Source organism: Anser brachyrhynchus, assembly GCF_964034855.1.
Source record: "Anser brachyrhynchus genome assembly, chromosome: Z".
NCBI lineage: Eukaryota > Metazoa > Chordata > Aves > Anseriformes > Anatidae > Anser > Anser brachyrhynchus.
In genome coordinates, this window is record NC_137697.1 from 39995509 (window position 1) to 40010291 (window position 14783).

Below are 14783 nucleotides of genomic sequence, written 5' to 3' on the forward strand. Positions count from 1 at the left end.
ACCTAAGTGTAATAGAGACTCATCTGAGTAACACCAGTTGGGTTTTCACGTGCAATTCTGGCTCCAGATAAGCCACCGAAGTCTTACCACTGAATGGAACCATTGGAGTGTAGTCAGAATGTTAGTCGCTGTTAGAAGAATTAAAGTGTTTAAGATTTAAAGTGTTTAAGGATTTTAACCTATTTCTTATTTCCTCCTATTGGGGAACTATGATACTGTATTTATTACAGTAAAATAACAGATGTACTCTGCTGGGAAGAATCCTTATTAAGTACAAATATCTCTGTAGAAGAATCAAATGCAACATAATATTAATTAAATAAACACCTTGTGGTATAAACAAACCTTTATCTTCAAGCATGATCCCCTTTAAAAGTTTGCCTTAGAATCACAGCTTATATTCTTGCTGATCTAAGACGTTCTGAGGGCTGAGGTTTGTTAAGTATGTGAGGTCGCAGTGGGGTTACAGTGTAATTATTTTGCCAAAGCTCCAAAATCTGAAACGTGGTGCTGTTCTCAGCCTTGGTTTTGTGATGGTTCTTGTCACATTCCTTTAGAACCAATGCAGGTAACTACAAGACTACATGGGTATTTTTAAGACAATGTCTTTTATTAGTGGTGTATTTTTGAACAATCTCCCCCAATATATGCGGTGCCTGATACGCACTTTATTGTCTCAGGGATACCTCCCACGCCCATGCCTCAGAGGACCACGAGCCTAACACACCCCCCCCACCGTCCCCTCTCCGCCCCTCCTCTCGCGACACAACCCCCAAACCTCGCGATGCTTAGCGCCGCGGCCCCGCCAGCCCCGCACTTCTCGCGAGATCTCCCCATCCCGTCACCCCCTCTCCCCCTCCCGGTTCCCCCCCCACACCCTTCCCGCGGCCTGGCCGTGCCCCGCGGGGTGGTGCCGGGCCCCAAGATGGCCGCCGCGGCTCCGGGCCCTCCTGGGCGTCCCTCCGGGCGTCCCGCCGGGCTCCGGAGCGCTCCGCCGGGCCCGTCCTGCCCGGGGCGAAGCGGGCGGTGTCGTCCCCGCGGCCGCCCCCGGGGAGCGTGAGGCGCGGCCCCGCGGCCGGGATGTGCGAGGCGACCGCAGGTGAGGGCTGGCGGCCGGGGCGTCCCGGGGCCGGGGGTCGCTGAGGGTGGGGGGGGGTGTCGGGGGTGACGGGGGAGGCTCTGAGAGACGGTTATTTTTGAGACGAACGGCCTTGTCCTGGACTTATTGTTTATTATTTTTCCTTTGGATAAGGGGTAGTGTGTGTTTAAGTGAACCCGAAGCTCCCTGCTTCGTCATCTTTTTGGAAGACAACGTTTATATTAGCCTCCGATGTTTAGCAATTTTTAGGACTTTTAGGAAAAGTCGTGGCTTTGCTTCGTAGTGTGTTGAGTGTGCTCTGAAGGTAGGTTGTCGGAGTGTAAAAACTTCGCGCTTTACATTAAGTGGTTCAATTTCAGTATTTACAGAGGATTCGCAGTGATTTTGCTTGTTTTCTACAATAATAGTTGTTAAAGCGGGCTCGTGAGTGACAGTAGGCCGTTACGCTTTGCATTTTCTCATAAGTGGTGATGGGATAGATATAGGCAAGCATCTTAAATGTTCTCTTTTTCCACGGATGGCAAGTGTGCTGCATCTATACTTGGAAGCCATACTGGTTAATTTTTGTCATCTGTAAAGGTTTTACCCTACATAAATGATTGTTTTCTGGTTCCAAAAAAAGAAGGTAGTGAATCAGGCTAGTTGAAGTAGCAGTTCTTGCTTCAGCTTGTACAGCATTATTTTCTGGAATCTTGTAGCGGTGGTATTCTTAATACCATTATTTTGCCATTTTTCCCGTTTTTCTTCTTGCTTAGGTCTGGAGTTTTGTATTTCTGAAGTTACTGTCCAATACTCTCTATTCTGCTTTGCACCTGGAACTCTAATTCTGTCAAGTCAGAAGTGACTCGTAAAACTGAAGTAAATGACTTAACAACTAAGGCACTGTCATCTTATCATAGCTTTAACCTGAGTGTCTTCAAATGCTACATGTCACAGATATTACTGAAAAAGAAAGTAAAATCGGAAATACTCATGTATTTTAAATTCTATTTTGCATATTTAGTACTGAGCTGGGTATCACTAGTTTCATATTTCGGTCTTGCTTCTCAGTTTTGAGAAATTGCCCAAAGATTCAAATGCTAAGGGGAGAAAGTCATATGCTCTCTCCCTCTTTTTTTTTTTTTCATGGATTTAGGCATGTGTGTAAGACAGTACAAATACCTTAAAGTTTAAGAGATTGTATGTGATTTGTTGAATGTGCTGTCTGTACATCAGCCTTTGCCTCAGAAAGATATACTTGAGCTTCAAATTTCGGGGAGGATCTTCGGGCATGACTGAAGGTATGTAGAGCCTTATGTACAGGGCACAGGGTGTGGGGTGGAACTTCTCATCCCAAGCAAGGATGATGCAGGGGCAGCATGAGAGAGCTGCAGAATCATGAATCTAATGGAGTGATCCCAGTTTATGATCTCAATAGTGTAAGAACTAGTGGGCCACGGGTTTAGGATGCAAGTCCCTCTCAGGTGAGAGAGACCAGACCTGTGAACCTCCTAGTCAGAAGACACCAAATGCAAGAAATTTGCATGCGTTGAAAGGGGAATTAAGCTACTTGGAAGAGAGGTCCACTGTGGTTTACTAAACAGACGCCTGGCCCAAGAAATCTCCATAGTTCAAAAAAAATCTTTAAGGCTAAAGAATGTTCCAAGAGAGGCATTCTGTACACTTGTGATTTTTTTATTGTGACCTGAAAGTCAATTTTTGGCCACTGCTAGTTACAGAATAGAAGGCTACGTGGATGTTTCTGTTTTCTTTTACTATATGCAATTTAATTAATTGAATGAAGTATACTTATTACTAACTAATAAGGTGTAGAGAATAATCTTGTGAGTATACACTTCAGGAGCTCGGGGACTGGTGAGAACAACCTGTCTCCTCCATCAGCTTTTTGCACTGAGACATAAAAGTGGGGGAAGGTGGAGTTTCTTGCCTTCAGCACTTCCTCTTTTCTATTCCTTACTTTAGAAAATAAACTTGGTTGTATTTCTGTTTCTTTCATTTACTCAGCACTCAGATCACTTTTTTTTTTCCTCTACATTTGCAAAGAATTGGAGTGTGGAAGGGTGTATGTATTGCCACTGATAGCGGATATGAAGTACAAATTGTTGCAGGATTCTGTCTTGCTCCTTGGCAAAAAAACTCACTGCCTGCTTCTGGTAATGACTTTCCCAGATGCAACAAACTTATTCCAACAAATAAATAAGAAACAAAAGTTCTGAAATGAATTGTATTTGTCACTTAGTTTTTGGAAAGCTGAGCAGGGCAAGGCTAGAAGTTGTTTCCACAAACTCGGAGGCCTGCTTCCTCAGTTCAGATTTGAAAACCTTTTCATGCAATCATTAATTTACTAGGACTTTCTCTTTTGACTATAAAAAGTGAATGCCCTATTTTTTCTAATGAAGATATTTTGTTGGATGTTTCCTTGTCAACATGATGTGGATTCTTTCAACTGATACACTGCTGTTCTTAGCTTTTTCTGTTAGCAGCATATATATATACCATTTTTAAATTGTCTTTGTATATGAAATGTATGAGATAGCTGTAAATAAAGCAGATCAATCTTCTCTGTTGTTAGTATTTGATATGCTGTATGAAGGCTGTATGATTTTACAGAGACCATACAGAGGAACAGATTTTAACAGTTTAAGACCTGACGGCTGCATAAGGAATTTGGTAAATAATTAGCTGTTTCAGTGACCAACATAGGCATATGCTAAGATACTATATGTTCTTACAATACACTTAGTGTTGTTTCTAAACATGTTTGTTTTTTTAACCTAATGCTAGACTTTGTAAGGAGAAAGGTGATGTTTTCATACATGATTATATTTGTAAAACAACTTACTGAAGGTGCAATGCTAGATTCAGGTGGATAAGAAATGTATGTAAGATCCTTTTGACCAGATTACATGGACTGTTAATTGGATGCTAAATCTGCAGGTATCGGCCTTTTAGTGTTTGTGTGGGCTGAGTGAAGCCATCACAGAACAATGTAATCTATCAGAGTTTGGCTTTTACAAAGGATATTTTTCATATAGATTTTCAGGCATTTATAAAACAGCAATGCTTCAGCAAACTATAATATACCTAGCTCAGGGTTTTGTTCTAAGCACTAAGCGGTTTCTAAACACTAATTCTAGTGCTGCCATCAATAAAATCTTACATCTTAAGTTATATGCATTTTTCAAACAAATTTGTATCTAATATTTAGATTAGTATGACAAATGCAATACTTTGTGCTTTTGGCTAGTTTTTCATTATGTTTTTGTTCTGCTTTTTTTTTCCCTCCATAGGTAGGTGGCACGTTGGAGATAAATGCCTTGCACCTGGTACTGAAAATGGGAAACTTCGTGAAGGAACAATATCATCTATTGAAAAGGACAAGAATGGAAAATCATTTGCTACTGTATCATTCCTGGAGTCTGAAGAAAAGAAAATACTAGTATCTAAACTCTGTAGAGTTGAAGCTGGTAGAGGTCCCTGGAAAAGCGTGATATTTGATGATGGTGATCTGGAAAAGCCTTTTTTTCCTTACCGAAATCTTCTGTCTTCAGCAGTGGCTTTTAAGTTATCTGACAATGGCGACTCTATCCCATATACAATTAACAGATACCTACGTGATTATCAAAGGGAAGGAGCCCAGTTTCTGTATGGACACTATGCTAATAAAAGGGGATGTATTCTTGGAGATGATATGGGCCTTGGAAAGACAATACAGGTATTTATTTTATTCTTTGTGACTACATTGAGACAAAAGGTGTTTGTTTTTTTTTTTTGCAGCGTGTTATCTATGGGAGGTAAATCATTTTTTTTATTTTTAAATTGACTTATTTAAGAAAAGCCACCTCAGTGGAGTTTAACCTTCCTTTCTTGGTGTGAAATTGGAGGAGGCAGGATGTGACCATTCAGAACAGTACTTAGAGGCAGAAACCTTTGCTAATTTAAATCAGCCCCTAACAGGCCACAGAACTGGCATGTGACCACTTTTAGTGTAAGGCTGGGTAATTACAGTAGTTAAAATGTTAGTATTTGTTTCATGTTGAATGTATTTTAAGGCTTGATACCTGCACATAATGAAAGTAATTTGCACAGGCAAATGCTAAAAGTACATACACCTTTTAACTGACTGTAGGTCTTAAAATGTCTTTTTCCCTTTTTTCCTGGAAATGAATAATTTGCACTGGGAACTGGAAGAAGCAGCCATGTTTACTCCCCTATCTGGGAAAAAGTGCTTAGATGTTCCATGTTACTTTTATCACTCTGTTGGAAGTACAACTTTTGTTGATGAAAGGACAAAGTATAGCTGGATTTTTCCCTTATGCTGTGAATAGTGATTCAAATTATTCATTTTTTTTTTAATTACGGTGGTTTTGTTTGAAACAATTCTCTTTAATCTGTCTGGTTTTAATTTAGCACACTGAATGCAGTAGTGACTAGTCTTTATCCCTCTCTCATTGCTCTCCTTCCACATGTGAAATGCCAGCTCATTCCCTTGCTGGCAAGTGCTGTCTGTTGCGCTTCCATTTAGGAGAATGTCAGCTGATGCTTCAGTGTGCAGAAGCTTGTTCTGTAGCGAAGCGTTTAGAGAAATGAGTAAACTAAGTTGGCAAAACCTGTCTGGATAGGGCATTTAGAGGTGTATCATGGCTGAGCAGAGGTGCTACTGATCTGTTAATGCAGTTATTAAAACTAAACTGGATCCATTTACTTTGTGCTTCACCTAGTCTTGGCCCCATCCCTTGTCAATGGCAGCCTAAGAACTAAGTAGTTATGCAAGAATTGCAAATATCTGATTTAATATTGTTGAAGCATCCACATAAGACAGTAGTAAAACAGAAAAAAAATAAAGTTGAGTTATCTTGCTTCTATCTCTTGTATTTCTTGAGTGTCATAGCTGATACTGTGATGACCAGGTCATACTGAGTATACAGCGACTGTGTTCCTTTGTAGAATTTGGATGTGATGTTATGCCTTCTAATCACAGTGTCAAGTTTACATAAGGAAGTAATACGTAAGATATTCTTCAAAAAATCTACCTTATTAAAACACAGTATCTATGTTCTTCTAATGGAGTGTGGGAAAGCAGTTTGATAAGAAGTAAGTTGATAAGTAAGATAAGAATTAAAAGATGAGTTCACTTGTTCAGTACAGATTACGATGTATGAAAGAATAAATACTACTTAGACTTGATCGAGTACCAGATAACTTACTTAGTGTTACAGAAAGTTTTGCTTTTGTTTATCAATTGTCTGAGTCTTACCATTTCTAAATTATAGGATAATATCTGAGCTAGACTTTTCTGTAAGATTTTTGCATTGCAGTGTTCTTTCTACTTCCGTTTTTTGCTTAAATTGGCTTGAGCGCATGGCTCTCTCTTTTCAAGTTGAAGTGGAAACAAGTGCAATAATGTTTTTAATATGACTGCAGTAATTTAAAGTTTTCTATCAAAGCCTTTAGATTGCTTCCTGCATTATCTGAAAGAGCCAAAGGTTTCTCGGCAGAGTTGCTCTTTTATAGCCTTTGCTATCGTTACAAATGTGTGATGCATAATTCTTCTGAAACTGGAGGATCTGGAAGGCACGTGCAGATTTTGTTTGGTAGAATTTTATTCTTATTCTTGATAGGATTTAAAAAGATAGTAAAGTCAAACAACATGTGCAAGCTTGCCTCTTAGGCTCAGGATATATGAAATATTATGCATTCAATTACTTTTTCCATATATCTTTTTCCCATCTAGTCCTATATATGATGGGTTTCCCTGTGTTCTTCTCATCTAACTCTATTCTTTTCAGATATTTTTCAACCAACTATTGTGCTCTTGGCTGGCTGTTCCCCCCCATCACTGGAGAGAGAAAGCTTTGGCTATTTTTTTTTCTTTTTTGAAATCAACAGCTGACAGCTTTACCTCTGCCTTGCTACGAGCAGCTGTGAAGCAGCTGCAAAAGTCCTGGCTGTTCTGAGTAAAGGGAGCCCGGTGAACTTTGAAAAGAAGGGCACCTCTCTGATGATGCATTGGTTCTTGCTGCTGCTTAGCTGCATGGATGTCATTTGTCCCAAGTGGGTGTTACAGATTTAAATGTTCTGGCCAGATACCAGAAACCTCTTCCTTTTGCAGAAGTGAGGTTGGAGTACGGTTAGCAAGCATCTTTTCCTTCTCTCCTCATCCAACACTCATGTGCCCTTCATGTTCAGGAAGACTGCAAGATGTGCCTTATCCCTTCCTGTCTTCTTTATCATTTCTTCTGTAATTTTGAGGCATTTCTACTCAAAAGATTAAAGAGCAAAACAGAGCAATTAATAAATTTATAAATGCCCTTGTAAATTCAGGATTCTCCAAAGGGAGTAGTTTCCATTTTAAAAACTGAGATTGATTTAAAATAAAATAAATATATAAATATTATAGTGTATATATAAAAATACTAAATCCCATGCAGGATTTTGTCTGAAATGTTTATTTTCAGAAGAACTTGTTCATTTTCTGTTTGTATTTTTTTTTACGTAATTGCTGAGAATTGTTTTCTTTCTCAAGGTCATTTCGTTTCTGGCTGCAGTGTTGCACAAGAAGGGAACACGTGAAGATATTGAAAATAATATGCCAGAATTTTTACGGAGGACAATGAAAAAAGAATCAAAGTATAGTCCTAAGAAGGTACATCTTTTAAGGATAAACTTTTAAGGATTTTGATAAAAGGCAATAGTTGTTTTTTGTTGTTGTTGTTTGTTTGCTTTAGGAGTTCTCGTATGTTCATTTTCAGTGTTTAGTTAATTTGGTATGTTAGGGGTTCGTGGCCTTTCTGGATGTGTCAGGGAAGCCTTCAGTTTTCCAGATTGTCACAGCACATTGTCTAACAGTTACCTAGTCTGTTAATGCTCTCAGTATGTAGTAGTGCAAAACATTTGGAAGTATCTGGCTGAGATTTGTGGCTAAAGTACTTTAAAAGTCTGTGTCGGTAAGCAGAACATAATAGTTTTGTGTGATTGTGTTCCTAAACTACAACAAATGTTGTATGTATATGAGTGAATATGTTAATAGTATTTAAATATTTAAGACTAATGCATGTATTTGGAAAAGTTATTGCTAATATTCTTGTGACCCTGCCTGTTGTCTTGAATGACTATTGTAATGTCATAAATAAGGTTGATTGATCATCTACGTAATCAAATACTGTTACAGCAAATAGGGATATATGTAACTATTCTGTGTGAATGAGAGAAATAGGACGTTTGTAATCTTACGCGTCAGAGGACCCATGCAATTTCTGTTGTTCAGTGCTTATGCTATTGGAATGATTGGAATATTTGACTAGCAGAACGACCTGTATGACAATAGCTTTGTGAACAATGGTTATGGGTTCATTGAGAAATTCAGGCAAGCAGGAAGAGGTGAAGGGATAGCATGTAATGTGAGATAACAGGGGTGCTTCTGACTGGCTACAGGACAGGAAGAATTCTACTCCAGAGGCAATTAAGTATTGGAACAGGTCACAGAGACAGGTCCATCCCTTGAGTGTTTTCAAGACCTGAGTGGGAAAAGCTGTAAATGACCTTGTCTGGATTCAGTGTTGCCTCTGCTTTGACCAGAAAGTTGGATTAGAAACTTCATGAGGTCCCTTCCCATCTCACTGATGTTATTTTTCTGTGATAACAAATGAATTATACAGATTGTCTTTAATTTTTATTTTTTTTATGCTTTCTGTTTTAGTCATGTATTGACCAGAATTATGGATTGGAGGAAGCTGCTTAACTTCTTCATTCTACTGTTTTTAGCATCTGTTAAACATTAAATGGTATATGGATACAGATGCTATAACAAAGCAGTGTGATAGTATATCATGTCTTACTGCAGTTGATTGAGTATAATTTGAATAAATACCAGTACTACTTTGGCTATTTTTTGTAGCATTACAGTGATTTTTTTCCTGTAGTATTTACACAACCAGTAAACTTATTACTTTTTAATTTATATTGACTTCAGATATTTTCTATAATGTTCCTTGAAGTGACAGAATTAAACAGTTCAAACTACAAAGTAGTAAAATAAATCTCAAGATTTTGACATTCCTTATTAAGAAAGTTCTGTGTTGAAGATTTTCAGTAATACTATAACGGCTATTTGTTTTCAGCCTTTCCTCATAGTGGCCCCTCTTTCAGTGCTGTACAACTGGAAGGATGAGTTAGACACGTGGGGGTACTTCAAAGTCTCCATCTTACATGGCAGTAAAAAGGATGACGACTTGAGCCGCATCAAGCAGGGGAAATGTGAAGTTGCCCTTACAACATACGAGACACTTCGCTTGTATTTAGAAGAACTTAACAGGTAATGATTTTAATGCATTTTTCTACACGTGCAGCTTTAAATGTGTGTTTTATTCTGTGTTACTCCTTGAAAGTACATATTTTTTCTGTGTGATGTATTTACTGTTAAATCCAGTGACTCATTGCATGGAAGAAGTGAATCCCATTTAAATGTCTTCAGAGAGTTTACCCTGTACTATCTTTGTAATAGGATGCTTGGGAGAAGTGTTTGAATAGTTTTCATAAAACTAGTCTTTGCTGTTTAACCCATTCACAAAGTGTTCTCTAACAACTGCAGGAATTGCCTTCCTGAAACAGGGGTAGATAAAGATACGCAGAAGATATTTCTATGTTTCAATACAGTTTAAGGAAAAAGAGTTGTGGAATTTTTTTAGCAAATGTTCACAAGGAGTTTTCCTTCTTATTTGTATTTTTCACCTGCTTGATGAAATGTCTGAGTCCTAAAAACTTAGATATACGAGAGGGGGTATATGGGTGTCCAGTTTTAAATACACAATCGACTTAGCTGAATCAAAGTCTTTACGAGATTAGATCATATTAGAAGTCCTACTTTAATTGCCTTATGGCTGCCAGTGTTTTAAAATGAGGAGTTTTGCCTTTCCCTTTGTTATCTTTGGGAGTACTTTGCTTTTCACCTGATCCTAGTGGTCCTCTTTCCCTGTTTCATCTTGGAAGTAGCGTACAAGCTGCATGAACAGCTCTCTGTTAGTAGTAGCAGCCTGCCCTTAGCAGCTAGTGTGGTTTGTCAGTGGCTTTGCAGACCTTCTCGTGCCAGGTGATGGGAAAGGTGCAGGGCCCCAGTGTCCTGCTGTTCTGGACAGCCATCACCAAAACAATCTATCTCCAGATCTGTCTGTGTGCAGGGCTGAAAAAGAAGCGCAGATAGGAGAAGACTAAAGGAGTTATGCTAGCAGTACCCTCTCTTCTTCCTCTTGTCTTTCTGAGGAATTCTTCACACGTGGAGATTGAATAGCCAATGGCCAGGAAGTAGGTGCATGTGCACAGCCCATGTCAGCACAGCAGTTCCCACGTGTGAATAAATACATTGCTTTAGTGTATGGATTTACCAAACCATTTCTGCAGAGCATGTGAGTAGATGGGCTTGATATTCTTTTGACACTGAGAGGTGTCATGCTTAGCTAGAATGATGGATTGGCCTCAGACTGGTTTTAAGTAATTATTACTAAGGAAGGCTTGACAAGATTTTGTTCTCAAATGCTCTAGTTGGCTTCCAGGCTTTTGTAATAAATAGGTCAGCTGTGAAAGCTCTTCATAGCTAATTTCATATCCTTGAAGTTAGCCAAGCTTTAGATTGGGTATGTAGAAGTTCTGTAAAGAGAAAGAAAGAATACATAGACTCTGTTCTTCATGTAAATTATTAGCAGACTTTAGGAATGTAAGAAACTTGGATATGAGTATTTAGTGGGCATCAAAAATGTTACAAGATAATTTCCACAGTAGTCACGTAAAATGCGTTAAGACCTGCTCAGGAAAAAGGTTTTATATAAATGTGTCTGCTTCATCTTTTTGCTGCTTCAAATAACAAAGAATTTGTTTGAAATATTCATTCATATATGTAAAGCAATCTTATAAAATTATTAAATTTCTTCCTAGGGACTTGATGATTTGAAATTTATATCACAGTATACAGTTCATTTTGCCTCCAAATTTTATACTTGAACTGGTTGCAAACTATCATTCAGTCCCTGCTTCTGCAGTTATATGCCCCTTGGTCTCAAAATCTTGAAATTCTAAGACACCTCTGCCATGTTGGTTTTATATAGATATTGAAGAAGTTGTGTGATGCTTTCACTTAGGAAACTGCAGTTAGAAATGCTTTGAGTGTATTTCTAGTTACAGTGGATAGTTTTTTGGGGAGGAAGAAATGAGGCATACCTATGTTAATCATGGTTCAGACGTTCACAGTAAGAGATTTATTCAGTTTTTATAAATCTTCTTAATGAGTGGAATTAGTGCTGGTAAGATGTGCTGATTGATAGTGCTGGCGAGATGTGCTGTAGTCGACTGCTCCGGAGATGGAAAGCTTTCTTCACAGAAAACGTTGATAGAGTTGACATTAGTTCATCTGTTTGTCGAAGTATTTTAGCTGTTATACTTAACTATGGCAATTGAATTTAGTAAACAAATAGAATATGAGGAAACTGCTTTGTATAACACAGTGTAAAATACAAAAAAAAATACATATTTTTAGGCTATAATTATCAGGGGTATGTGTGTGATTGATGTCAATTTTTATGTGTATGTGGACTGATGGGATACGTAGTTTCAGTTAAGACAGTATTTCTTCTGCTCTTCTGTAGTGTAGAGTGGTCTGCTGTCATAGTGGATGAAGCGCATAGAATCAAGAATCCAAAAGCTCAAATAACTCAAACCATGAAGTCCTTAAAATGCAGTGTTCGCATAGGCCTTACTGGAACCATTCTTCAAAACAATATGAAGGAACTTTGGTGTGTTATGGACTGGTAAATATCTTTTTTTTTTTTATGGTAAAACACCTGTATATCTTAATTATGCAGTGGGATTGGGATAGAGCTGGATTTGGACTCGTCTCTGACAAGACAAGAAAATACAGCATATTTGTGAGAATGTAAATATTTTTCCATATATGAATTTGAAGTAAACTCTTGCTAGAACCGCTTGTAATATGTATTTTGCATGAATTTAATAGATTTGGAGTTCCTCTTAACCTTCCTTAGTTTAGTGGGTGATGAGGCACTGGCACAGGTTGCCCAGAGAGGTTGTGGATGCCCCATCCCTGGAGGTGTTCAAGGTCAGCTTAGATGAGGCCCTGAGCAACCTGATCTAGTGGGTGGCATCCCTGCCTATGGCAAGAAGGTTGGAACTAGATGATCTTTGAGGTCCCTTCCAAGTCATTCTATGATTCATTCTATTCTATGATTCCTTCTTTGAGGAATTTGGGAAGCATTTAGTGTTTTTTTTTCCCCTTCATTTATCTTTCTTTTCTAAGGACACTATTTTTTTTTGCTCTTGTCCCTTCCACACACTAGGTTGAGAAAGATTACACAGCTTTGAATGACATCATGCGTTTGTTTTGTCCAATATGTGCAGGTCAATCTGACATACTTGGAAGTTGGAAGTAATAATATTTTGCTGCTTTTCAAAATGAACAAGCGCAAATTTTACAATGCAGCGGTCTTGTCCAAGGAAACTTCTGAGGGAGAGGTGGAAATCCTAAATATAAATCCAAACATAGAAGCTTTACTGGGGATACTTTACAAAGGAAGAACAAAGGAAACGTTCTTCAAGTTTAAGGAAATCCAGGCTGAAGTGAAATGTCAGGAAAGAAATTCTTTAGTGCTAAGCTTAGTGTTGCATCTGGTCCATTAAAACTATGCTGATGTTGTTGATGGGTTGTTCCGATATATAGTGCTGCCAGTGATTACTAAACTCATGTTCCTGTTGGGTTTCTTGAAATTTTATTCAGTAAATTGTAGTATCTGTGTAGTCTGTTTTTAATAAAAACAGTAAAAATTGAAAATGTGACAGTCTAGCTTCCTATTTAAGCTCTTAAACAGGAGCAGCCTTGGAGTTTGGAGTTTCTGTATGCTTGTGACTTGGTCTGCTGAGCTGTAGATTTCTGGAGACGGCATGCCTTTTCCTAAGGGGAACGTCTTTAAAATTTGAGGATCACAATAAGTAAACGAAAAAAATTGAATGTCTGGAAGTAGTGTATATTGCTATTTATATACACCACTTTTATTCATTTCCTTAATGGTTGCTAATTTAACATCTCTTGCTGTTAGCCAAAAACAATTTATGGTATGCTTTTTTAATCAGTGGAAAGGGGTAGGCAGTCTTGGTGTAAAGAAAATGCTGCTATTCCTTCAAGACCAACCCCCTGCCCCACTCTTTTTTTCCCTACTTTTTTCCTCTTTTTTTTTTTTTTTTAACAGGGCTGTACCAGGACTTTTGGGTAGTAGAATGCATTTCAAGAAGAAATTTTCTGATCCAGTGGAGCATGGTCAGAGGCACACTGCAACTAAAAGAGAGCTAGCAACAGGTCGTAAGGCCATGGCGAAGCTAGCAAGAAAAATGTCTGGCTGGTTTCTGAGACGTACTAAAGCGCTTATCAGTGATCAATTGCCAAAAAAGGAAGACAGAGTAAGAGTGCCTGTACATTTCAAATACAATGCTAATGAATATCTCTCTTCTTTACTATTGTTCCCTCTTTTGTCATGCCTCTAATAGTTCATGGTTTTCTTTTGGAGTTATGAATTTAAGAAGAATCCAGAGCCTTGAAAAAAAATGCACATGCAGTAGTGTGCTTTGTTCACATAATTACTATGATTGCATGTTGAAATGGAGTTAATCAAGCATGAAAATGCTCAGCTAGACTTCTGACTGGTGATTTACACATCTATTTTATGTGCACTTCTGTGCTTACCTTTGCAAACCCAATGCAATGTGTGTAAATCTCTTGAAATTTTATGTAGGACTTCTGAATTTGCAACTTGATACATTGTATGTAGAACAGCTTGCTTTTAATCTTTTTTAACTCTCATTGTCAATCATTAAGTAGAAGAAAAAATCCCAAACTAAATGATTAATAGGTCTGTAATCCTGTTCATCTAGTGCTATTGCAAACATCATATAAACAATAATAATACTTTATAGCTGAGAGTTCTAATTAATTCTTATTAGATATATTTCCTTCTAAGTAGATGAATGCATTAATTTGAAAATATTTTTGTTTTCAAAATTTGGTATTTATTCTTCATCCTTAGATTATAATAATGTTGTCTAAACTGTCTTCTAAAGGAAAGATTAACACAAATGTCAGTCAGTTGCCTTTCTAAATCTAGCAGGTTTTATTCTTTTCATTCTCTTGTTAATGTGAGTATATGTTCAAGTTACTGCTGTATTATTATAGCTCAGCATGTTGCTGTTGCTTTGTGGGTGGCCTGGGTTAAGGAATGATCTTGGGATTTCTGTCTCCTGCTGGTTAAGACTAAAGATGTCATGGAGATGCCACCCATGGTCTCTGAGAGGAGGGATAAGAATTTTGGCCATAGCACTGTGTAGATCCTTGCCTTCTCAGTGCTTATTCTGTTTGTGCTGCCTGTGGTGTTGCCCTACAAACAGCTAGTGCCTAAGAAGAGGAAAGGGCAAATTAAGCAACTGGCAAAGCACAGGGGAATCCTTAATTATGATTACACATTTCTCTCTCTCACTCTTCCCTCCTCTTATCCTTCCACAAAAGCCTTACTGAAAGGTTTATAGAAACCTAACTGCAAGTTATTATAGCTTGACATTAATATTCTTTGTAGAATTTTGGGAGAGGATAAAACAATTTTATGTACATTTTGAATACTGTTTCATACTACTTTTG

General features: G+C 38.0%; 1 protein-coding gene across 5 annotated transcripts in view; it reads left to right on the forward strand.

Moving 5' to 3' along the window:
* Window positions 1–817: 817 nt before the first annotated feature.
* Window positions 818–14783, forward strand: part of ERCC6L2 (ERCC excision repair 6 like 2) — a gene marked incomplete at its 3' end in the record, with an annotated part of 59231 nt that continues 45265 nt past the window's right edge. For all 5 annotated transcript variants that reach the window (XR_013943944.1, XR_013943945.1, XM_080575192.1 and 2 more), the window contains exons 1-6: window positions 818–1099; window positions 4390–4814; window positions 7626–7745; window positions 9220–9413; window positions 11734–11895; window positions 13348–13555. Coding sequence is in view for 3 of the 5 variants with exons in the window: in XM_080575192.1 (XP_080431318.1) it covers window positions 1081–1099; window positions 4390–4814; window positions 7626–7745; window positions 9220–9413; window positions 11734–11895; window positions 13348–13555 (1128 nt within the window). The remainder of the gene's footprint in view (window positions 1100–4389; window positions 4815–7625; window positions 7746–9219; window positions 9414–11733; window positions 11896–13347; window positions 13556–14783) is intronic.